This window comes from Halichoeres trimaculatus, unplaced genomic scaffold (assembly GCF_033239565.1).
Source record: "Halichoeres trimaculatus isolate MK-OKI-2021-1 unplaced genomic scaffold, fHalTri1.1 fHalTri1_scaffold_8, whole genome shotgun sequence".
In the NCBI taxonomy this organism is placed as follows: domain Eukaryota; kingdom Metazoa; phylum Chordata; class Actinopteri; order Labriformes; family Labridae; genus Halichoeres; species Halichoeres trimaculatus.
This window is the reverse complement of record NW_027437186.1, coordinates 5,164,959-5,190,921: the sequence shown is the minus strand read 5'-3', so window position 1 is coordinate 5,190,921 and position 25,963 is coordinate 5,164,959. Positions and strand designations below refer to the sequence as shown.

Here is a 25,963-nt window from a genome sequence, read left to right as displayed (position 1 = left end):
ACTAAAAACTGCTCGGATCAGCTCAGATCTCCCCGTTGAGACTGGAATATTCTGCCTGCATGTGAAGTTATCATAAAAGAAATGATGCAGGTATCATCCAGAGGCATCTTGTTTCATCATCCTGTTGATTCATTAAGACAGTTTTAAAGAGGGTCAGGTTTTGCCCTGAGGCCTGGCACTGAGAGGCTCAGCCATGATGTAAACTGTATCCAGTTTAAACATTTAGAATATACAGCATGCTAATGAACTGGTGAATGAAGCCACAGAGGATCTTGGGAGGTTTGCTGGACAATGGCCGCCTGTTTGAACAGACAGTGGCGTTGACGGACAGACTTGGATCTAACAGGGGGACAGATTCAAAGCAAAGCACCAACTGTTACCTTCAATGGCAGCAGAGGAGCCTCATTAAATTCACTGCGGCAAACCGAGAGGCACAAACACAAAAAACAGACTATCAAAGAGCCACATTCATGACGGCGACGGCAAAATGAGTTTGGGCAGAGAATGTGCTTTTTCTTCTTCCAATCTGAGGTCCCATTCATTCATGCCACGCAGAGAGAGACTGACCCCCCCTCACACACACACACACACACTCCTCTCTGCCCGGCTCACTGCATCCACTTGGCCATCAGCCCAGACACACAGCGCAGAGGAACAGCCTGACGACAGCTGCAGCCACTACACACACACATGCTGAACCTCTCCTAACGCAGATTATACAGACTGGTACCAATATCTGACACCTTAACATCTGATCACTGTGACGCCAAACAACAGCACTGTTCACTGCTGGTTTGCAAGGACACAGCTGGGATTACTTTTCAAGACAGACACCTGTAATCTGTAATCTGTAACTGCTAATCTCACACTGCAGAGGTTTAAATCTATGTCAGAAGCCTGGTGTTCATGTCAAACACATTTTAATCCATAGTTTTAGATATGAAGAATAGAGGTAGACCGATATGGATTTTTCAGGGCCAATACAACGGTACAAACTCCAACACTTAACTTCATTCAAATACCTTTAAGCATGAGTTTTTTAAACATCTCCCAGACTCAGCAGCATGTTTTATAAAGTTAAATGAAAACTTGAAAAAATAAATAGGTTAAGTTTTTTTTTTTACAGTAAATAAAGTTTTCCAAAATTTCAATGTAACTGCACTAACTGTAATAACTGCACTGCTGATTGGTTGTTTCCCGAGCCATGTCTCTGCTTCGCCCCGGCCAATAATCCACCCTGCCAATACTCGGTCTATCCCTTAAAAAAATCATGTAATCATTCTCAGGTTTTATTTTCCAAACTGTCACGCACACAGTTCAAGATGTAAGGTTTGATATAGAGAGCATTGTTCACAGAGATGTCAGCCAATCAGCTGCAGAAACACTGTTGATGGACAGCTTCAAGCCTTTTTGATTTTTCTAATACTTGCTAACTGATGAGAGACTTAGGCTATGTCCATCTGTAGCAAGGAACTTTTAAAACGAGTATCCCCTACTGGTTGTTTTTAAAAATATTTTTGTCCACACGCAGCGGGCAAAACCTCGGGTGAGTGCAGCTGGAAACATGCCAAACCCATAATGGGCAGTGTTTCCCAGACGTGCCAGCCAATCAGAATACCAATCATTCAGCCGTTTGAGAACTGAAAACTTTGTTTACTGGCGTCCACGTCACACCATGAAACGGAAGTTTCCAGAAAACATCGTTTTTAGTGACATAAAACTGCGGTTTCATGTGGATGACAGGCATAAACGTATAAAAATATATGTGGTTTCCTAAATACCTGGCTATGTGTGGACATGGCCATAAAATGCAGCAGAGTACAAAACTAAAAATACTACTCATGTAGAAGTCAAAGTAGTGGTTTTAAAGACATCTTAATAAGATGGCAAGTAGGGATGGGTACCGAATTAGGTACTTTTATAGGTACCGACCGAATTCTGTCAAACGTACCGGGTACAGATTCAGACAAAACCATAAGGTACCATGTTAAGGTAACCAAAGCTGCGTTTCCACCAAGCAGTCCGGGTCGGTTCAGTACAGTTTGGGACGGTTTGGGACAGTTAAGTCTGATCCCGTTTACATTTCCACAGCAAACTGTGCCCTCTCGTGATGGGCGGCGTGTGAGCCGGATGCCGAGAGGCAGAGCTGTAAAACAATAGCTTGACGCCGTAGCAGCTTACCCCGCTATTAAATCCAACAAAGAAGAAAACGTGACACAGTAAACAAAGAGCACGGATGGAAGACATGCAGCATTTTGTCCTCTCTGTGATTTTCACGTAACTCTCTGTTACAAAGTGCAATCAAGCTTAGTTTCAGAGAAGTCTGTGTGCCGCCAGGAGAAAAGCAGCCGCTGTCGGGGTAAGTGACGATTCTTTTGACCAATCAACCGTCTGCAGTGAGTTGCTCCACCTCCCGAGAGCGGATCGCTTCAGTCTGGCACCCATACGAAAGGGTCCCAAAAAAGTGGGACGGCTCGTCTCGGTTTTTAGGGATCCGTCCCGGGATGAGTCAGTGGAAACGCCGCTAAAAGCGCACTGTACCGAGACGAACCGACCCGGACTGCTTGGTGGAAACGCGGCTTAAGTGCATCCTTGTGACTGTGAGGGAATGGAAGAGTAGGTGATTTTCCATGCTTGACATGAACACTGCATTGCAAGGTTATATATTGAAGAATAAATTTGTTAAATCCAAGTATCTTTATATTCTATTATTAAACAAATTGGTATTTTTTACCACATAAACACAAAAAAGTACGGAAGATTGGTACTGTTAAGTACCGGTACCGATTGCTAGGTACCGGGCATCGGTACCGTATTGTTTCAAATGTGAAAGGTACCCATCCCTAATGACAAGTACACAAGAAACTCCTACAGTGAAGTAACTTCAGTAAATGTAATTAGTTACTTCCACACCTGTATAGACGTGTGTGGTTGAGTGAGACGCAGCAGTCAAAAAGTTCTCAAAATTTCCTACTAAGTTGTTTCATACCCACACAGGTAGAAGAGGAAAGGTGTTTATGAAGAGCTGTGACATTTGATTAATCCTCTGCTCTGACACAGCGGACGTCACTGATGCATAATAACTACAACTAACAAAGGGATGGATGACCAAAAGCGCAGTGCGTCGTGGTATTGCTTCATGGAGTCATTAAAACAGTAATATCTCTGTGGCATCAGAAAGGTTTTCACAGGGTTTGAAGTTGAACTTCTGCTCAGGTCGACTGGAGATCTGAGAACACCTGAAGAGGGTTTCAGATCTCTGGATGTGTGTCCAACCCATTCTGGGGTTTTTACAAATGAGTCCTTGCGAGGGCACTTAGAGAATAAATCATCTCCTTTTTGTTGTATGTGTCACTTTTAATTCAAGCTTTAAGCTGTCACATATTTTATTCCATCTTAGCGTAGTCTCTGCTGTCAGCTTGTGATAATGTGTGAAACACTCTGAACTGCAAATAAAACAGGTCCTCTGTCAGACTGGCTCATTTATTTATCTACTTATATATTTATTCATTAATGGAGAAAAGACTGCATTTAATCTGTACGCCTCATTAACTTCATCAAAACAGCAGAATCAGGCTGAATCTTGGCTCTGGTTACACTCTTACACACTGATTTACACAATGTCAAAGTAAGGACACAAATACTCTATAAAGGCAACAACAGCTGTTGATCTCCACAAAGTTACTACAACCATGAGAGGGAGTAACAGCACTGTTCAAAGCTGAGACAATCTGTTTAAAGGTGAGACAATGTCAAAGCTCTGAGTAGGAGAGCTGAGTGAGGACAGAAATGTGAACATAAATGTCTGGGATGAGTTATGATGTCAGATATCCCTAGAATGGGAGAGGAACAAGACATTAATATTTTATGTGACTATGATCTCATCTTTAAAATGTAAGCCTATAACTCATAACACCGTCCAGATGGTGGTGAGGTATCTGAAAGCTGTTCCTGTCTCCCCATTTTATGACAGAAGAAAATAGAAAAAAACTGTCCCTGGTATTTCCAGGAGGAACTTCAACGGAAAATAAATTCAAAAGGAAGTTAAAGAGGGGGTACTCTTCTTTCACATTTTTATAACGTGGATAGAAAGTAACAATGCTGGATGTTTAGACTGAGCATGTGCAGATCTTCAAATGTGTTATAGATGTGTTATAGAAATCCCTGAATCTGTCTACAAACTGATCAAAACACTCCCTTGTAAAAATAGCACCAAATCTTGACAAGATTATAATGAGATCTTAACAGGATCGTCACCAGACTTGCTGAATTGATTAGACTTTCCAAACTGGTTAATGGCCCTCAAACAGTGATGTCTGACAAATACAGGCTTCCAGAGGGCAGGCCAATCAGAGGGAAGGGGTTTGTGGAGCACTGAGTCATAAAGAGACAGCAGCTAAAGTGAAGTATTGGCTGAAGTAAGAGTTTTCTGGAACATCAGTCTGAGAAAAAGTCAGGATTTAATTTAAACTGAAAATCATTTCACTAATTTAGACTGGATGGAACAATTACACCTGTGAACTTTTATAGGCCAGATGCAACAAATAAATATTTCAGATGATGTCATCCTTTGAAGACATGTGACTGTATGGAATGCATTGTGATTTGCTGAAATACACGTGGAGGAAGTAGAAAGACTGACTGGCTTTTAACAGCTTAGATGGATGACACCGTCTAAGACTAGGGGTGCACGATAATGGATTTTTTCCTAATATTCAATATGCAGATATTTAACAACTCATTGACCCAATACTGATATTTTTTCTGTGCACATAATCACAGAGATCACCAACTCATCATCAACTTGTATTTGGAGTGGATCATCACTTTGTATGGTTCATTGTCGGTCACGGACACCAAACTTTTTGTGGCTTCGGCGATATTTTTTACTACTTTTTCTCCTGTGTTTGTCTGGAGATCCTACATGTAACCATGGCTGCATTGTTTACATGCGAAACTAGCTGTTAGCAGCCTGTAGCATGTCAATGCTAACTAGTGTAGGGCTTGATGATTTCCCTCGAGCTGAGGAGGAGGCGGTGAGGACGACGTGCTGGTTCTCGGATGTGAGCTGGGAGGTGACGACGTGTACCTGTCCTTCCATCCATCGTTGTTGGGAACGTGGGATCTCGCTCCGGGGGATGGATGAGCTAGCTGTGCTAACCCAGCGGCATCGTGCTGTTCACGGACGTGGCTGAAGGAGCTGACATCGGATACCGCGACACATCAGAGGAGCTTCGCCTGCTGTGAGCAGACAGGATCCAGGAGACAGAGACTGAACAGACTGCTGGGGAGGCTCAGTCCTGGACCCTGTGGAGGTGGAGACTGGCTGGGCTGGAGAGTGGTGGACGAGTGGTGGACGGGATGTCGTCATCCAATTTCTTATGGACCTTTTTGCACTTTCTATACTCTTTCTTACTTTTGTTTTCTTAATTGCTGCGGTGACTCCTGAATTTCCCCTCGGGGATAAATAAAGTATTTTCTATTCTATTCTATTCTATTCTATTCTATTCTATTCTATTCTATTCTATTCTAACTCTCTTCAGTATTGGAAGCAGCATATTGTATGATGGTACATACTCACTACATTTTATGCCATATTCATTTCTTGGGCAAAATAAGAAAAATACATACCTTAAATTGCATATTTATTAATGGCAATTGCCTTCAGACAAAAAAAAATCAAAAGATCAATCCTACTTGAAAGCTGAATGATGCTGTTCCTGAAAAAATCATAACATCACCCACAACCAGGGCAACTTTCATAAGTGACAGTCAGTAAACATAACCTCAGTTCAAAGGGAACATATAAGAAGTGCAACTGTACAGCAGTTAAAGCCAAATTGAATTAAATTGCCTACTTGGTAAATGGTAACTGTGCCTTAATGAGTCAAATACGTGAACCTTACAGACTGCTGCTTAAATTCAAGTTGAACAGAAAACAGGAGACAAATATGGGACTACTCTATCTGAACTGTGCAAACAAAATGGGAAAAGTAAAAAAAAAAACTACAGCTTCAGCCCTTACTGTATCGGTTTAATATGTTGTCAGAATTTGGCATGTTGGTCTATATCTGATACTTTATTTTTAAGCCAATATCGGCCAATACCGATAAACTGCCAATAATATCGTGCATCCCTTTCTGAGACTGAAAGGGATAAACGCGTAAAATCTGCATCCAATCTTAATGAGCTGAATCTACAACGAAGGACCAGATGGACAGAGTAAAGCCCAAACAGCACAATACTCCTCCTTGAGTTCAAACTTTATAAGTAAAACTTACCTACATACCATACCTACATCATATTTGAGCTGAATCTCATGTCTTAAAAAAAAAAGAACAGTCATTAAATCTCTATCTTAACTCAAAAAAGTCAACATGGGCGCTTGTTCAACCAACATAGGGAAAACATGTAGCTTCTACTAGATTATTTCATGTTTAGTGGTTAAACATGATCAAATCATGTTGCTGTAGCATGATGTGTAAAATTGTTAAAACCACAACATCGCTTTACGTTAACTCAACATAATTGATTCAAGTAGGAATCCCTTCTGCAACACCTCATGTTCATCAGAGAGCAGAGCCAGAGGATAACCTGGATAATGTAGGCATCATTTTGAAGGGTACAAGTTCCTGATGAGCTAACAATCCACTTGCTGTCACCAGGTGTTGTCTGGACATAACTTTATAAACTTTTTTTTGTTTGATTGGTACAAACTAATGAAGTAATTTTTGTTGTGACAGCTCATTGAAACCATGAGTGAGGAGCAAAGTCAGCACATATGAGACCCTACTGTACAGTGAGACGGTACTTGACGGGTGTGGACCAGCTGTCTGTGCTCCCCGAGCGCAGACCTACAGTCTGTGCTTGATTGGCGTGGACCTACAGTTTGTGCTCATTGGGTGTGAACTTGCTGTCTGTGCTTGACTGGCACGGACCTGTAGTCTGTGCTCCACGGGCGCTGACTGGCGTTTGTGCTTGTTGGGTGCGGACCAGCTGTTTGTGCTTGTTGGGTGTGAATTGGCTGCTTGTGCTGGACTGCCATGGACCTGTGGTCTGTGCTAAACTAGCATGGACCGGGGGTCTGTGCTCCATATGGCCCAGCCCATGTACCCAATGATTTTTACAGGTTGTTTTATGTTAATAAAACCGACTGTGTTGACACGCTGTGCTTTGTTGGCCAAGTTTAAACTGAAGTGTTTTAAGATTACACAGCCGGTCCATGCAGTGGTGCACAGACAGCCATGTTGCTTTTAATCAAAGCAACGTACAACACAGATCACTGTACAGCAAGGTCTTATATCCACTATGTACCCTCTTCACTTGCAGTTCAAATGTCTTACCTTAGTGGATATGTCAAAACAACCTTTCAAACCAAGTTGGACCCACACATTGCAAATAAGTCATACTAACAGCAAAACTTTAGGTTCGCACAACACGTTTACAGTTAGTTGGTCTGACAAAGTGGGATCTTGCTAAATGAAAGCAATTTGATTAAATTGAAACAACACAGTCAAGATTAATTGACTTAACTTGGTTTGTTTTAATAAAATATAGGTACCATGATAAAATCATGTTCTTTCAATGACTTATTTTTTTGAGTGTTGTTTTCTCCCTCTCAAATAACAAGAAGTCACTGTGGTGTAGTATTTAGGCTTGAAATGTCCATTCCTAGTATTTAGTTCAGCTTATTTAATGGAAAAGAGGACTTTGACTTAAACTTTAAAAAATAAGCAGGCTCAAGATTGAACTCGGCCCTGAATTAAAAAGTTTCATTCAATGTTCATTCATCTCAAAAAGAGACTGTGAGGGCTGTCTACTGTCTCTATAGGGACCATGTATTTGACATATAAATCTATCATTTCAACCTCACCAAAAATCAGTATCTCGTGCCCTTTTCTGTACATGTTAGCTGAGTAATGGGCGGGAACTCCATCATGGTCAGCAGGACTTTTCCAAACCTGCTGTAGGGATTTTCATATTGAGCGTATGAGGTAAAGGCCAATGCTTTGCAGATTGGCCTTTTCAAAGGGGAAATTCAAGGTAGCCACACAGCCCAGACACCAAGCCAGGCAACATAATGAGTCATACAACTCCTCCTCTCGTATTTCCTTTGCTCCAAATTTTTTGATTCATGATTAATTATAACCACAAGCTCAAGTTTTGCTTCAAACTCTCACATCACAGTCGGCAGACAGAGCGTGACTTTAGTGAACCAGATGTTTGACGACCAGAGTGCTTCATTGTTCCTTTACTACAAAGAAACAAAGACTTTTTCTCACAAACAATGAACAGAGCTGTCTGACAGAGAGACAGAGCGGGTTCCTGAAGAGGGCAGAGCGTTTTGGTCTCACTGAGGAAGTGCTTTTTAAACTCTGGGCTGAACAATGGCTTTCCTTCCTGCCTGCCTGTAATGGAACAACTGATAATATCCACAGATCTGCTCAAACGCAGCGTGATAAGTGACGAGCAGGCAGAGGCAAAAATAGATCTGCATCCAGCTGAAAACCATGTCAACATGTCATTATCTTTTCCACAACACACATCTGGATTAACAGGGGGTCTATTTAAGTTTGATGAGACCCGACTGTAGTCATAACGTCAGGTACTTTCATTTCAAGGCTCTGAGGTGTGTACACTTCAAAAAGTCCATTGTACTGAGCAGACATTACGTAGACGACCACGGGCAGTGACAATAGTGACAATGCTCACTTTGAGACAGTCTGTTTCACACCTATGCCTCTATTAAGTTCAAAAACCTGTGAGCTGCAGACCAGACCACACAAGGCTGCTACATCTCCTGCAGTGTTCATGTTCCCCGTTCCCCTCTTCATGGATTTTCTACACTCTAATTTCAGCCTGAAGTCCAAAGACATGGCAGGAAGGATAATCTAAATCGCCTCTAATTAGGTCCCAGCTTCTTTTCCCTTGACGGAAACGTCCGACTTCTAGGCAGCTTTTTCCAGAAGTTATAATTAATCTTGCAAGGTTTAAACCTTTATTGAGTGAGACATTAAAAGAGCTGTGAGTAATTTCTAAGTGATCTTGAAAAAGTCTCCCTTCTAGATATATGCCTCATTGTAATCAACACGTTAAACTGAGATTATCAGCACCAATATTACACATTAAAGGTTATTTCAAAATGCTACTTTTTAGCCTCCAGATCAAGTCAATCAGGACCAGATTGATTTACGACATGTCTAGGTCTCTATGACAACACCATGCTGGCTGACGAAGTTTAGTAGAGAAGAAGAGAGATCTGTGTTTTTCTCTGCTAAAAACGATTTCTGTGATTAATTTTGTAGTGATGGTGGACACTGGAGCCTAACTATCAGACAGAAAAAGGACAGAAGAGGAGAAGAAAGATAAACAGGAGAGAGATAGATCATGAGCTAAAGGCTAATGGTGCGGCCACACCAAACGCGAATTTGCGGCGCGATTACATACAAAGTCTATGCAAAGACGCGTTTAGCCGCCGATTCGCCTCTGGCGGCGCGATTTGCGCGTTTGGCGCGGCGAGTTTGGAGCGTTCACGCGTTTGGGCGGTAGACGTGAATTCGCTCGAGTTCAAAATATTCCCCCACGACGTCATTGTTTTGACAACGTTGGGGGGCAACTGCCGCCTGCTCCGGCTCTAACTCCGCCGGAGGATGGAGAAGAAAACAATCTGTGCGGTGTGTCATCATCCAGAGTTATACGATACGACGTGTGTACTCTACAGAGACCAGAAAAACAGGAGCAGGCTTGGTTGAAAGTCTCTGAGGAGACAGGTTTTGAATATAAGTTCTGAAAACATTCGTTCCCAGCTGGATTTGCCTGCACGGGCTATCACTGAGTCCGACTGTGTTTTCCTCAGCGGAGTTTTGAGCCTGATAGAGAGGAGAAAAGTGCGGGGCAGGGGCAGAGCGAGGGAAAAGATGGAAGTTCTCTGTGCTCCTCTCTTTCCTCCACCCCTTCATTATCCCCAGGGAGACCTCCGGGAACATGGGTCGGGGGTTCGGGTAGTCGGGGGTACGGGGGGTCGGAGGTTAGGGGGATCGGGGATGAGATCGCAGGGAACAGCCAAGCAGGGCTGGTGGATTACCAGGGAGAGGCAGCAGGCATTGATTGTGATCTCCAAAGCTTTCACACACTCTCCTGTCATGCTTTGGAAACCACAGCTCATTGTTTTTCAGATGCTCTTTTGGACTTTCGGTCTTTAAATGAACGAGCTCCCTACTCCGCATGCGCAGTACCGCGTATTCCCGTGTTCGCGCCTCAGGTTGTCAAAAAAGTCAAGCGGCGAGACTCGGGCGTTCACGCGGCGCGTGACAGGCCATTCGCGCGAGTAAATTCGCGTGTTCGCGTTTCGTGTGGCCGCGGCATAACACAGGAGCTAAACTGTTTGTTTTGATGGTGATTCCAACCCACATGCAGCAGTTATTCTGCAGTGGTCTTTTCAAACTTGAGAGTCTTTCAAATAAAATGAAGAGTGAGGTTACGTTAACTCTGTTCGGTAGATGACTGACAGGACATAACCAGGATTTACTAATGTTACACGTCAGTGTAAACTTTTCGTGTTTACTTGTTGACACATTAGTTTACAGATAAGTCAGAGCGTCACGCTGCCGATAGCGCTACATATCAACGGCTTTTACAACAGTTGCTTGTTTACATGTTTCAAACCGTGGTGCTACATAACTGTACTGATAAATCCTTTATCTCGGCGCGTTGTTACCAGTAAAAACTTGTCTCGAACAAAGAAGATTTGTTTCCATCTGATCTCCATTTAATTCTCAAACAAACACACACCTCGCTAAAGGTCATCACGACAGTGTATGTAAGACTCTAGGCAAGCAGATGGCAGGAAGTCCAATTAAAACCTCCCCACAGCATCTTTACCAGCTGACAGTACCAGACCAATGGTGATAATCCGAATGAGTTACCAACCTAAAAAACTGTTTGTTGATTATTCGGCAATAAAAAATGAGAAAGATGTATGGAGCGCACCTGTAACAGGTAAGTGATCAAGCTAACGCTGCTAGCTCAGCTAGCTTAGTGAGCCTGTTACAGAAATGTATTGATTTTATTCTTACAGACTACAAACATGGTGGGAAAATATCATGGAGTTTGAATGTCGGATGGTTCACTACAAACATTTTCATCTCCTCATCACCTCGTGGACCAAAAGAAAAAACAAGGTACAATGGTCAATGGTAACCATCAGTTGTCACATTATGTGAACACTGAGTGAAGTGCATCCTGCCAAGTGCAGTATGCACCACAAATATATGTTGGGTTTTTTCAGTTGTTAAAAAAAACCTGTAGCTACAACCTTGTCACTGCCTGTTTCATTGTAGCATGTTGTCTTATTAAGAAATTACTAAATGATACAACAAAAAAAGGTTCAGCGTGTCATTGCTTTGTTACTGGTTCAAAATGTCACACTGGATTTAAGATAAGCCACATTCACCTAGCCAGTTTTGTTTTAAAGGATACAGGATACAGGATCATTTATATTGAATATTGGCTCAGTTTTTTTTTTTTCAGTGTTTTATTGCAATTTTTTAAGGCGCAATAAAGTATCATTCCACCAAACTATAGCACGGACTGCACTGAAGCTTTGTATCACAGCATTTTAGCTTTCCTGAAACGCATTTAGTTCAAAGAGGAAACTCTGTCAGATGATAAACTGGATGTCACATCGGAAATTTCTATTCTTCACTGAATTTCAACTAATACTGAGGGTACAGTATGTCACTAAGACCCGTTCTGCACTTACAGTCATTGCTAGCTGATAAGTGGAACAATTTAAACCATGATTCATTTTTATTTATTTTATTTTTCCTTTGAAAGATGAAACTTCTCTGTTCTTTAGCCAAAAAGGAAACTCTGATGATTTACATGCCTGAAATGCCACAGCAACATATGAAACCAATTACCATTTGGCTGAGGACTCAGGGTTGTTTTGAACTCTTGGTGTGTGTGACGTCAGGATTTGAAATCTAATTTGTTTCCTTGTGAGAAAGTGTTGAAAGAAAAAGCTTTTCCAGAGATAGTGCAAGGAGGAATGTGTCACTACACACACTTCCTAACACTGTTTTTCTTTCCAAATGAGCACAGTTTCCTCTCCCCCTCTCTCACAGCTCCTATCTGATGGCCCCTCCCCCATCCTGTAACTCCCACTCCACAGACCACCCCCTCCTCCTCCTCCTCCTCCACATGGCTCACGTCTGAGACATGACACCGGCCTCAGATCAGCCTCACATTCAGCTCAGAGTGTTCTGAGCTGAAACATACGATTTTGGGAGTGGAGCAATGATTTCATCCTGTTGTGGTTTGTTTTGGTCTGCAGCGATGAGAGCAGTCAATTACAGGGAGGTCATTAGGAAAGAGCAACCTCTTCCTTTCACTGTTTGTTTATGGCACCACTGAGCTCCAGACCACAACCAGGACCACCTGCTCAGACTAAGATACTCTGGATGTCAAAGTCTGATTCCTTTTTGATGGATACTAAATTGAATTTTAAGGAAAAACTTAAAATTACAAGTTATACAAAGAAATTCAACAGATCTAACACAAAACCAAAGACTCAGATTTCATTAAAAGGCAAAGATCCAGGGAGAATACAGTTTCCTGAATCTGAAATGTAACAGCAGATTATGCTGGAGTCTGTGGCAGTGCATTAACCAAGGCGCTGCTGGCAGCAACCACCAGCTCTTTTACATGCCAACATCCATTGCCATCCAACATACCAAGACAGTGTTGTGAGGTTCCCGGTTTGTTTTACTCTCCACCCAAACACCACACAGATCCACAGATTCAACTTGACACCCATAATAATATACACAACATCGCTACAAAAGGTCTCTGCAACTCTGCACAGCACTTCACCTGTGATCACAGTAACTGTTGCTAAATTTTTCTTTTTCTTTTTTTGCAATTCGCTGCAGTGAAAGTTTGGAATCTCTAAAAACTATGAAAGTTTTAATTTTACCATAATGTTCAAGTAAACACATTATAATGGTCAAATAAACACATTAACTGCGCCAAAGGTCTGCGCTGTCATGAAACCCAGGAAAACAAGAGAGGAGGACCCAGATGCAGTTAAAACAAAACTTTTATTTTAACTAAACTCAAAATTCAAAAACTCAAAAAAACTCTTACAAAAGGAACAAAACCAAAAACACTCAAAAACTCACGAGGAACCAAAGCACGGGAAGAAAATGAGACAGAGACAGCCACAAGCAATGACAACAGCAACAATGAACCAACACAGAACAAAGGAAACACAGGTTGTTTTCCAAACCTCCTACCACGTACTACATGTGAATGTAGTATGTAGGAGGCACTACATACTACCTACTTCTTTTGCATGTAGTATGTGGTATGACTGATCTGTTGGGTCTGTTTTGTAGTACACCTCTCTGGTTTCCAGTCTTGAAAGGTGGAGCTACAGATGATGTTGGGTTTTTTTTGCCTTTAATATAAATAAACAAAACAAGCAATTGGCAGATCTTGGCATTTAGTTACTTTGTTCATCATATCAAACAGAATCATCATTCTTGATTTCTAATCTTACACCAAAAGTTTTATCATTTACTGAAAAAAAAAATCTGAAAGGATTTTTATTTAATAGAGCTGATGTAAAAACCACATCTATAAAATCCACATATGATTTAAAAAGTGACTTTCGCATTACTTCTCTTCTATCTCATGGACGGTCTAACATTAGTGTTGTGTTGTAGTTATAATGCTGATTAATTCCAGTAGATGGCGGTAATTCACCAAAACCTGCCACCTGCATTGACAAACAGCGTTAGCGCCGTGTATTGTGGGAAACAGAGGCTCTTTTCCAAACCACCTACTACCTCTAGCAGTGCCTACTATTTTGCCTGAATTTCAGTATGTAGTAGGTAGTATGCAAAAACTTGCAAAATCTGCATTTTACTAAAAATCCCCGGATGTCCTACTGATCCAGGAAAATTTCCCAGTATGCAACAGACCAGTCTATCTGGCATACTGTTTCCCACAATGCACGGCACTAATGCTGTTTGTGTATGCGGGTGACGGGTTTTGGTGATTTACCGCCATCTACTGGAATTAATCAGCATTATAACTACAATACAACACTAACGTTAGACTGTCTGTGAGATAGAAGTGAAGTGATGTGAAGAAACACCCGCAAATCTTGTCGCTTCCAGTTGTAAAAGAGGTGTTGACTTTAACAAATTCGTTAGCCCATTTAAATCACTAATTCACTTTTTAACCCATACGTGGATTATATAGAAGAATGATGATTCTGTTTGATATGATAAACAAAATAACCAAATGCCAAATGCCCATTGCTTGTTAGGCAAAAACCCAACATCACCTGTAGCTCCACCTTCCGAGACTGGAACCAGAGTAGTATACCAGTGTTTTCCAATCCTGGTCCTGGAGGACCCCTGGCCCTGCGTGTTTTAGATGTTACCCCACTCCAGCACACCTGATTCAAATGAATGGCTCGTTATCAGGCTCGAGCAGAGCTTGATGACGAGCTGATCATTTGAATCAGGTGTGTTGGAGTCGGGAACATAAAAAAACATGCAGGGCAGGGGGTCCCCAGGACCAGGATTGGGTAACACTGTGGTAAGCGGTTTGGAAAACAACCAGTATACCAGGTAGAAAAGTCCATTGCATACTGAAAAAGTTTCCTGGATCAGTAGGGCATCTGGGAATTTTTAGCATACTGCAGATTTTGCAAGTTTTTGCATACTACCTACTACAGACTGAATTTCAGCCAAAATAGTAGGCACTGCTAGTGTAGTAGGCAGTTTGGAAAACAGCCACAGAGACTTTATAAGAGTAATCAACATAGGTGTGAAATAAGACACAGGTGAAACACATGAGGAGCAATCAACAAGGAGGGAAACACAAGGAGAACCAAACCAAAAACAGGGAACCTCAAGACAGAGACTAAAAACATTAAATACACTGAAACACAAGAACTAATCACAAAAAGACATACACATGACAAGAACCAAATCAAAACCACAAGGAACACAAACTAAGGACCAAAACAAGAGACACAGAACACTCAACAAGAATAACCAGGATTAACCCAAGAAACACAAGACAAGAATCACTAATATAAACCAAGAGCCTTGAATCCAAAACCCAGAATAATACAAAACCCAACTGAAAACCCAAACCATGACAAGTGTAGCCCTCTCCCATGCAAAAATACGCACATGGCCTGATGTGTACATCTTCCTTAAGCCCTGTGAGAAGTACAGTATGTGTTGGCAATACAAAGTAAGGTCAACAATTAAGTAAAAACTAGACCTAAGACATGAACACGCAGATATACAGATGCTGTTGGCCAGTCGCTGGTTCAACTCCAAGCCTTAACCTCTTCCTGCTCTCAACTCATTCCATTTACTTTTTTTCCAGCTCTCCTGTCAAATAAAGGCCCAAATACTCAAAATTATGAGTTGACAAAAAAACTGACGGAAAGCAAACAAAATGTGGCTACCCGTTACAATTGTTCATCAAAAATTACTTGTGAGAAATAGTGAGAGGAAGTAGTTTCTCAGTTTAGAACTTCAGCCCGGCCTACATTAGTTTTTGGAGGAATTACAATGAATGAAGAATTAAAAGGGATCTTATAATATGAGCACTTATTTTCCACAATGTAAAACTACATGTACCGCATCTCTAAACACGCTGTCATGATGAGTTTAACATATCTTGAAGTTGACAACATTCAAAGTTGTGTATTCAAAGGTGGAATCACTGTTTTGTTTCTCACCACCTAAACTAGAGATAAAACTTTCACCTCTCCGTCTCTCACTCAGGGTATGTGACTGAGACCATGAGCTGATCTTAAAGAAGTTAACGGCCCGAGTGTTAAATCACCCAACCCCCTCAACACTCAACACCCACCACCAAACCAACCCCCCTCCGTCAGACGATTCACAGACAGACGTCAACAACAGGCGGAGGTCACCTCACGCACCCAGAACAGTGAGCCAAATGAGGCCGCTGCATCTAAAGAGGCTGTTCTCACTCAGGCGGGAAGCTTCAGCTCATTCTGACAGAAACTCACAGCAGTGAGTACTCTGAAGATTTAGAATGGAGAAGTTGAAGTATAGATATAGAAAGATGTTTGTCCTGTTAACTTTTAAGTTATGGCTAATAATCCCCTCATGGATGTTGCATCTTCATCCTAACTTCATTGGTTGCTAGTGACACTTTGCCATTCACTCTGCAGAAAACAATAAAACACATTAACAACAACACATCTAGACATGGTCTAAAGTCATGTTAAACTATCTAAAACTTAGTCAGTTGTGGAGCATTTTAGCGTATATGCTCAACAGTTTGTACTGCAAATTTACAGTGTGAATGTCTCAGTTTCTAGGGTAAAGACTGAAAATCATACGACAGTTTCCTGTCTCAACATACCGTCAGCAGTACTTCACAGCACCATGAGGGACTGAATCATAGAGCCACAAGTGTACAAAAAGTTATATTCAAAGGAAACAATGATGCAAATTAACAGTAACTAATTTATATAAGAATCATATATATATATATATATATATATATATATATATATATATATATATATATATATATATATATATATATATATATATAACAGAATGGAATTGTTCTTACACATAAATATTTCTAAATACTGTCGCAAGAACGTATCTCACGCCAGTGTTTCCCATTAATTCAGGGATGTCAAACTCGTGCCATGGAGGGCCAAGAGGCTGCAGGTTTTCTTTCCAACCACAAACTCCACCAGCTGATTTCACTGATTAGTCCCTGCTTTCTGCTTGAAGGTGAGGTAATTAGTGGAATCAGCTGGTGTAGTGTTTGGTTGGAAGGAAAACCTGCAGCCTCTTGGCCCTCCATGGCACGAGTTTGACATCCCTGCATTAATTAATGAGACTGTGGCGGCCCGCCACAGTCTCATTTGGCCTCGCCACAGTCTCATATGGAGAAAAAAATACGATCCGTCACTCGGTCAGATCATTGCACAGCTGTAATTTCCTACCGCACGTAAACAAGCAAGAACAAGAGTGCGCGCACTGGTCACACTCATACACGTCGCTCTTTACTTGATACGTTTGACGCAAACCAGATTCCAGAGACACTGGAGCGGGACGTCTGACTCTGAGGTACATGCAACGTCTTTTTTGGGCATTTGCGCTCATGCTAACTGCAGCCGTGGCCACAGTAGCTCACTGCGCTGTCTGCCTCCCTTCACTGGAAGCGGAGCGGCTGCACCGCGCACGTCTCGGTTCCAGAGTTTCAGTGACGAGAGCGGCCACACTGTTTCATTATTACCGCAAATTCAGAGTCAGTGCAGGCACACAGTACAATCACCTGTACAATACCAACGAGCTGACGGCTCATTATTTCATATTCTCCTCTCCTGGGGCCTCATTTTTTACAGTGTGTAATAGTCCTCTTAAGTTTCAGATACGACGAAAAGGCAAAACGTGCATACAACCAAAATATATACACTCTTTCAGATCTATCAAACTCTGCGTACACACGGCTGCACGCTATTCTCAGTGATAAACCACACAGCGCCGAGAACAGCGTAAATGTAGTGACGTGAACACACCTCGTTTCCCGCCCTCAGCACGTCCGAACATAACCATATATGGTCAATGCAAATCAGTACGTGCATATTAAGTATCCATGTGCGCTCTGGGATTTTATAGTGACATCAGCGTAAGATGGTGAACACAACATACGGAGAGAGCATGGAAGAAGCTGAATTTCTCTCAAAGCCAGATACACAGCAATATCAGGAAATATCAGTCAGAAAATGATCTTGCATTGATTTAGGCTACATTTTGTGATGAAGTGGGCTGCAGCAAATTTAGGAATCTTTATTTATTTAGACAATTTTCAGCAGTCACTGTAGAAAAAAAAACAGAATGAAAACACAACACTCCTAAATCCAGACAAGGGAGCAGAGAGAAGAAGAATCGTAATCTGACCCTTTATCGCAAAAAAATATTTTTTTAAGATGTTAAAACAATATAAAGGGTTTCCACTTTGCTTCCCTTTCACCTACTCACATCCTCTTGGTCTCTTTTTTCTCATCGGCTTCAAACACACACCTCGTTAACTCAGGTGAGAGAATAACGGTAGGCTACAGTCTCAGTAGCCTGATAATGGATCACAGATCATGGAAATAGCGTAAATAACCTGTTGTTGAAATGCTGTTCACTAAATTTTTCAAAATATTGTGAGTAAGTGAGTTTTTGGTTTTGTTTCTGAATCAAATATAAAATATTTCTGATGCCTTTGTAAGTTCTTATTTATCAGCGTACGTTCATGTCCATGGTCCCAAACTGCACTTACTGTAAGGGCGATACATCGCGCTTAAAAACGTACACACACATTAAAACCACCAAGGGTCAGCCACCACAGTCTCCTAAAATCCTGTGGGAAACACTGCACGCATATCTCAGGAAACACACACAATCTTTGATGATCATTCAGGTCTGAGCGCTACCTCCTCGAGACAAAAAGACAAGGCAACCACATAGTATGATAAGAAAAACTGTCCACATCCAAGACCAGAAATCCCACTCCCACAAAGTACCAACCAAACATGAAGCTTCTGCTAAGCTAGCTGCTGAAGAGCCCAAGAGCCAACACAAGAATTACTCTATCAAACAAATCATAAACAAACTGTAGTTATTCCTGCAGACCTAAAATGTCAGTCATATTTTGGGTTTAACCTTTAGCACCATTTCACCCTCTGCTGCATAATGGTCACTGCAGTGCACAGCTGTTTAACAGTCGGTTTCTCCTAAATGCAGTGGTTTCTATGGCATCAGAGGGTTAAAAGTTTATCAACTATAAAAAACAGGAAGGTAAAATGTTTAAAAATATGTTCTGCAAAGCATAAAAACAAATGAGAATTAGTGGAATTAAAAGAACCAACACTTAATCTAATCTTTACACTAAAGTCATACTGTTGAATCAATGGGACATTTGCTTCTGTGCGGAGAGTAGGCGTGGTAACATTAACCAATCACAGCGCACCCAGAGCTTAAGTGTCTTTGGGTGTTGATGATCAGTCAGTCAATCAGTCAATCTTTATTTCTATAGCACCAAATCATAACAAATGTTAGCTCAAGACACTTTACAAAAACATTAACAGGTCTAGACCCATAAATGTTAATAAAATTTGATTAGCAGAAACCCAACATCAAGACAAGACATGATTACGAGTGGAAGAAGCTAATCAGAGCAGCTACAATAGTGGACGTAGCACGAAGGAGGAAAAACACAACCACAGTGAAACAAAATGCTAAACAGATCAAACTTTTTCCTAAATGAGGATAAAGCTTGGTCCCAATTTCAACAAAGACAAAGAGCAACATGAGTTAGCTTTCTGCTAACCAGGTATGTATCAAATACCCGTGATTAGCTTGTGCTAACATGCCAAGTCAGGTGCACGGCTCTCCAGTATCTCCCATGTACAAAACACAATGCTGCAGGTGGTTGCTGGTCTAGTGAGTGTTTTCAGGTCCGAAGCAGTGGATGTGCACCACAGCTGGCACTGGGCAAAAAGAGGAGGAGCTCAGGTTGAATGTTGTGTTTACTAACGAGTTACAAATAGTCCTGCAGACCCTACCTTTAAGCTGTGTTGGATAAGAAGCTAGTAAATCAACAGCTAAAAAATTAGCACCTCAAGATGCTCTTGCACTGTCCCAGAGTAAGTGCACTTGCGTAATCAGAGTGTGCTCCGAGGTGTTTCCAAAGTCACTGTCAGGCCTAAAATTCAGGTTATCTCAGTGTAACTTTTCACTCAGGCAGATATTCAGGTTGAATTATCTTATGTTGTTTCCATTCACAAAGAATTTACAAGTTATTCAATCAGATTGATAAGAACAATATAGCCTCCTTGTTGCTTCATGTTGTGACAGATCAGGGTCCTGACTCAGAGGGCCCTGGACATAGAGAGACCCCAGGGTCAGTTTGTAAGCAGGAGGAAAAGAGAAGTAAAAAAAGGATTAATTTAAAAGAAATGTAAGTTTTATTTAATTCGTGCTAGCAGACACACAGACATAAGCTTACTCTTACAACCTGCCTTCATGTTCAAACTCTCCATATGTGTGAGGTGAAGTGTGTGAGGATAAATGAGAGGCATGGCTGACAGACGGAGTTAACACACTTGATAAAACACTTGATTATCCCATAATGACTTGAGAGAATGAGAATGAGAAACGCTCTCTCTGCTGGAGTCAATCAGCTGAGTGGGGATACCACTCATGTTCGTTTGCAGTGTTAACTCACTGCTCCGCTCCGTGCTGCAGTGTCCAGACCACCAGCAGTCAGACGTCAACAGTCAATACAGGAAAAAAAAAACGCCTTCTCAGCCCAGAGCCACACCTTACACTGCGCTGAGGCCAGAGAGGACATGACAACACCCCCAGAAACTGATGGAATAAGGAGCTCACCCTGGGTTAAAGAGCTGAGGTCCACAGCAGAGTGAATGCTTAGTCATTAGACACTCTGGTTAGGTGTTTAAAACAAGGATGCTGCACTCAGGCATGACTCAGCAGATCCACTGAGGACCGCCACACTCACACACTACCTGTAAGCTAGGGATAGACATTTCAGGAGAAACACAGTTCAATAATCACTTCCAAATATTCCCAATTATTTCAATAGATCTCTTGCAGAGCGAGGTTTAACCCCTTCAGGACAAATCCATCCACTGCACAGAGACTTTAATCCACGTTCTGTTGCAAGTGAACATAGTTTCTGCACCACAGGGAATAGCTCTGAACTTGTAGACATGATTTGTTCACCCCTGTACAAATGAGAATGTAGAATCAGCTGTAAGATCACATAACCGCACGCTGTAAGTTGAGATCAGTGAAGTCAACTAAAAAATCTAGTACAGTAAGTAATACAACATGAGAAAAAAACTGAATGATGAGTCCAAAAAAAACCTTTAAGATGCAATGAGAAGGATCTGTTTTAACTGCCATGCCACCTTCTGGTACAGAGCCTCATACACACTGTGGTAACAATCTTGTTGAGGTGTGTGTTTGTTTTAGAATTAAAAAGAAATCGGATGGAAACAAATTTTCTTTGTTCAAGACAACTTTTTACTGGATACAACACACCGAGATAACATATTTATCAGTACAGTTATGTAGCGCTACAGTTTGAAATGTGACATCAAGCAAATGTAGTAGCCGGCTATATGTAGTGCTATCGGCAGCCCGGTGCTCCGACGTATCTTTGGGCTAACATGACAACAAGTTAACACTGTCAGTCTGTAAGTAGTTCAGTAGCTGTCTTTATTTAGTGCAGCTGGCAGCCTGGTGCTCTGAGACATGTCTGTAATGTGTAAGGTTAGTAAATCCTGGTTATGTCCTGCCAGTCATCTACCAATTAGAGCTAACATAACCTCACTCTTCATTTTATTGATAGATTCTCAAGTTTGAACAGACCACTGCAGAATAACTGCTGACTGTGGGTTGGAATCAACATTAGCACAAACAGTTTAGCCCTGTGTTATACAGTGATACAGTCTGGGCAAAAGGCTAATTAGCCTTTAGCCAGGGCCGTATCACTCTCCTGTTTAGCTGCTCTTCTGCCCTTTTTCTGTCTGACAGTTAGGCTCCAGTGTCCACCATCACTACAAAATTAATCACAGACATCGTTTTAAGCAGAGAAAACACAGATCTCTCGTCTCACTATTAAACTTTATCCGCAGGCGTGGTGTTGTCATTGAGACCTAGATGTGCTGTAAAACAATCCGGTCCTTTTCGATCTGATTGGGAAGCTAAGAAGTAGCAATTAGAAACAGCCTGTAACCTATAATATTGGTGCTGATAATCTCATTTTAAAGTGTGGATTATCATCAGGCATATAACTAGAAGGGAGATTTTTTAAGATCACTTACAAACTCCCCAAAGCTTCTTTAAGAAGAATGAATTCATACCACAGTAGATATAGCATAAAATCTTAAAATCCTAACTCACATTAGTTCAGTCGACTCTAAAATTCCATCTCTAGCTTATCCCAACTGTCTGTGGGCTCAATGTGGTGTACATCCTGTATAGGTCTGCAGCCAATCACAGGGCTAACATTCAGAGACAGGCAACCATTTAGTCACACACTTAAAGGCAATTTAGAGTAACTAATCAACCTGATGAGCATGTTATTGGACTGTGGGAGGAAGCTGGAGTACCCTGAGGGAGAGCATGCAGACTCAAAACACACAAAAAGCATCTGTCCTGTCGGCTGGGGCTAATTACTGCACCCATCATCAGAATATATAATGAATTAGAATATTCTATTCTGTTCTAAATGTCATCAAAACTTTGCTGCTCAATCTACTTTGCACTTACAGTTATTTCACTGTGTTAAACACAAAACTAAAATTCAAAAGGGTAACTCATGAAGTAAGACTTTTTTTTGTAAATTAAGAAAGTACAGCCATTATGCACTCCAAAAAGTTGGGTATACCCTTCAGTAAATTCTATGACAAATGTGTCTCCCCCCTTGCTGGCTAGTATCACTGTGACAAAGTTTAAACAAACTTTAGACCCTACAACTTTATTGTTGAAAAGTGGCGTCACTTGTGACTTTGTGCTATTCCAACACAGCAGGTCCTGACAGATAAAGATAGTTTATGTGCAGAGTAAAATTCTCACTGAGGTTAAGTCCTGAAGGATTTATGTTGGAAACAAAAAAGCAGGATAAAAATGTATGCTTTATCAAGTCTGTGAATCTTTAAAATTTGGAAATGGAAATGGTTCTTTGTGCCCAAGCCTAGTCATCAGTTGGATCAACCTTTCATTTCCAACACCACAGCAAAGAGGATTATGCATGCTGAAAGACTGATCCTTTCAAGTGATGCTTGTAGCCTAAAATTAATCACAAGCCTTTAACAGAGCCGTAATAATACTGTCTCCAGCGCAGTACATTTCTTATCACCCACAGATTTCACCTGGGGACAGTGAGGTAAGACAGTGAAGCCCACTGACTTGGGGTCAGAGGGTTTAACCAGCAGCATATCAGCCTACCATTAATCAACAAAGGGCCTCTTCCTGTGTGAATGCTGCTGTGAGGGTGCAACTCAAACACATAATAAGGAGCTTATTGCCCAGAGATGTAGGGATAGGTACCTTTCACATTTGAAATGATTTTTTCAATGGTACCAATTTTCAATAATTTTGTGTTTATGTGGTAATAAATATCAACTTGTTTCATTATAAAACCTCAAAGTTTTTTAATGTGATATATTTTTTCTTCAACGTATAAACTTCAAATGCTGTGTTCATGACCAGCATGGAAAATCCCCTACTCTTCCGCTCCATCGCAGTCACAAGGATGGGTATAGGTACCTAAATATGGTACCTTTAAGTCTACTTGAAGAGTTATTTGTTAACTTTGTACCCTTTCCTCCAGAGATGTTTGGCACAGGGACACTAAGAAAGTCAGAAATGCTGAAAAGCAAATTCAATAACCAACGTTAAACTGTGATGATAGCAACATCCTGTCCCAAGTCAACACTGATTAGTTTCACTGCTGATGCTGCATTCATGTTGCACGGGAGAAAAATCACAATCTGTCAAGCAAACTACCACAGTTTGAACTCGAATGGTATAGCAGCCTATATTGTATTTTACTGCAGAGGCTGGGCTAATCTTTCTCCTGTGCTTTAATTTGTTTTTAAAAAGGTTAACTCAAGCAGATTCACATTTGACACCTGTGAAGTGTGATAATCTCTAAATTTACATCATAAAGCCCTGCGCTCACACTCGGCTGATAATTAAATCAAGGTAATGGTATGTCCTCACAGCTGAACTGCTATCTGACCTGGAAGGTTATTTGAAGAATAGCTTCAAATAGCACAACAGCAGAAGAAACTCCATTATCTGCTGGAGTTCAAGTCTCTCACACTGTGATATTCAGCCCCCATCCCTGTGGGACATCATCAGGGTGTAGCCTGTGAAGCACTCTCCCTCTCTGTGTGTTACATAACACTCCAGGAAAAGCTCACTACACAGGGAGGAACTTACCAACACTTTCACTTCAGAAATCCAAGCTGATTTTTAGCAGTTAGATGCATGAGAATAAAAAGAATTTCCTGAAATGATCTGCATGTTTCAGCACATTACAGCAGCAGTACATCTTAGCCTGCACAGAGCTCACTATCGCCCTCCACAGCAGTTAATGTTCAGGATCATGATGGGCAAATCTTAATCCTGAAACTTAGTGAAAATAACTCCTACCTGATGTAGGAATATATGCCGAATTTTACCGTGTGGTTAGATATAAAGGACGGTATTAGTGTTAAGAGATTTCTTGAGATGCGTGCCTTCAAAGAGACGTGCAGAAGCAAAGTGGAAGAAATCCCAATGAGGTTCGTCTGACAGACATTTTGGTACGTTGTGTACCTGTGTCAGAGGAAAGTGGTTATCAATGCCAACTTCTCTCCCTGATAAAAGCAGAGTCGACTGGTGCACACCTTCAATGTGAGTCTGAAACCCCTCATCAGCGCACTGCTCCAGCCGCATCACGGTTTGGGCGGGTGATGGTGAGCGCTGCGTTACCTGAGGCCATGGTGCAGCAGACTTTTTTTGCTGCATTGAGTCACAACTCCGGTGGGACGTGCCATGTGACCAAACTCTGCACCGTTATGGAGGATCAAACCTGGTCACTGTCTGTCCCTCAACTAAAGCCGGGTGCACTCGGACTCTCTGAGGTCCTCGTTAGGGTCGTAAAAGACAAAGCAGAGTGATAAACTTTAAAGAATCGCCATGTTCGCCTGTGGAGGGCTCCTCTAGGCGAGGTCCTGCACACTGCGGTTGCCCTTGCAAAGCAAAGCCGGGCCGTGCAGCATTCTCTCAGGGTATGAACTGCTGAAATGCAGACTTTATCAGGACTAAAAACACAGTAAAGCATCAGTATTGGTTGTTTGTAGCCTCTCCTTGTGCTGCAGAGATCTCACCCGAGTGCACGTGAACGTCCCATAAACCTTGCGTTAGCGCGCGTGCATTAAGCTAATTGCTGTCAGAAGAAATGGAGATAATTTTACCTGATATGATCTTCTCTGTCGCCGTTTCTTTTTCAGTCATCATCTCCCGCAGTTTCACCTCCTCCCGAGCCTTCTCTCCGATACAGCTACACCAAGCAATTTTCCTGGTTTACTGAGGATACCGGGCCAAAGGAGAAAAAACATACAAAAACAGCCTCCACGCTGCTTTCTCAGTCCCTAAACTTCACTTCTTTCTACCGACCGACCGACCGACGGACCGACCTACCTACCTACCGCTTTCCGTTCAGTACACAAGCTGTGGGAAAATAAGGCTCATGGAGAGCACTCGGGGTCCGGAGGATTTTGAAGTAGGCAAATGGGGGGACGTGAGCCTCAGCAGAGAGGATGTTGGACCCCAGACTGCCGCTGCTGCTGCTGCTGCTGCTCTGTCCGCCCCTCCCAATCACATTTACGGCTGTCCTGGCCAGGAATGCTGCTGCCCAGCACGCTGCGGCTCTGACAGGACAGACGGCGGGGATTCTGGGCTCTCAGACAGCCAGACACCTGAGGAAGACGAGCATTTATCCAACCTGAATCTATTCCACAAACACATATCTGCCTTAAAACTGAAGGACATGTCATTAAAAATGACTGTAGGGTGAATTTTAAAGCCACTAAGAACCAGTGTAAGAGCATGTTGGAAACAGTGCATTCTTCCTACCATAGAGAACTAACAAATTCAGACACAAATCTTGTAAGGAAAAAAAAAGAAAAGAAATTGAAGGAGAAAAGTGTAATCATAGTTGTAGCATGATTATGAATTGTGTTACAGTGGGTCCTTCCCTAACTTTCCCACCCCTGACCCCCTGCTGTGGGACTACACCAACAAGCTTATCCAGAAACAGACCCAAATAAATGCCAACTAAGGCTTACGATGGACTGGACACATTTTGA

At 41.8% G+C, this 25,963-nt stretch overlaps 1 protein-coding gene across 3 annotated transcripts in view; it reads right to left on the bottom strand.

The window, feature by feature from the left end:
* Positions 1-25,611, bottom strand: part of hspa12a (heat shock protein 12A) — a 77,445-nt gene extending 51,834 nt beyond the window's left edge. The window contains exon 1 of one of the 3 annotated variants that reach the window (XM_074675511.1): positions 25,070-25,611. In XM_074675511.1, the coding sequence (XP_074531612.1) occupies positions 25,070-25,112 (43 nt within the window). In that variant the 5' untranslated portion in view covers positions 25,113-25,611. The remainder of the gene's footprint in view (positions 1-25,069) is intronic. The other 2 variants (XM_074675513.1, XM_074675512.1) reach the window with 2 other exon arrangements.
* Positions 25,612-25,963: the final 352 nt, after the last annotated feature.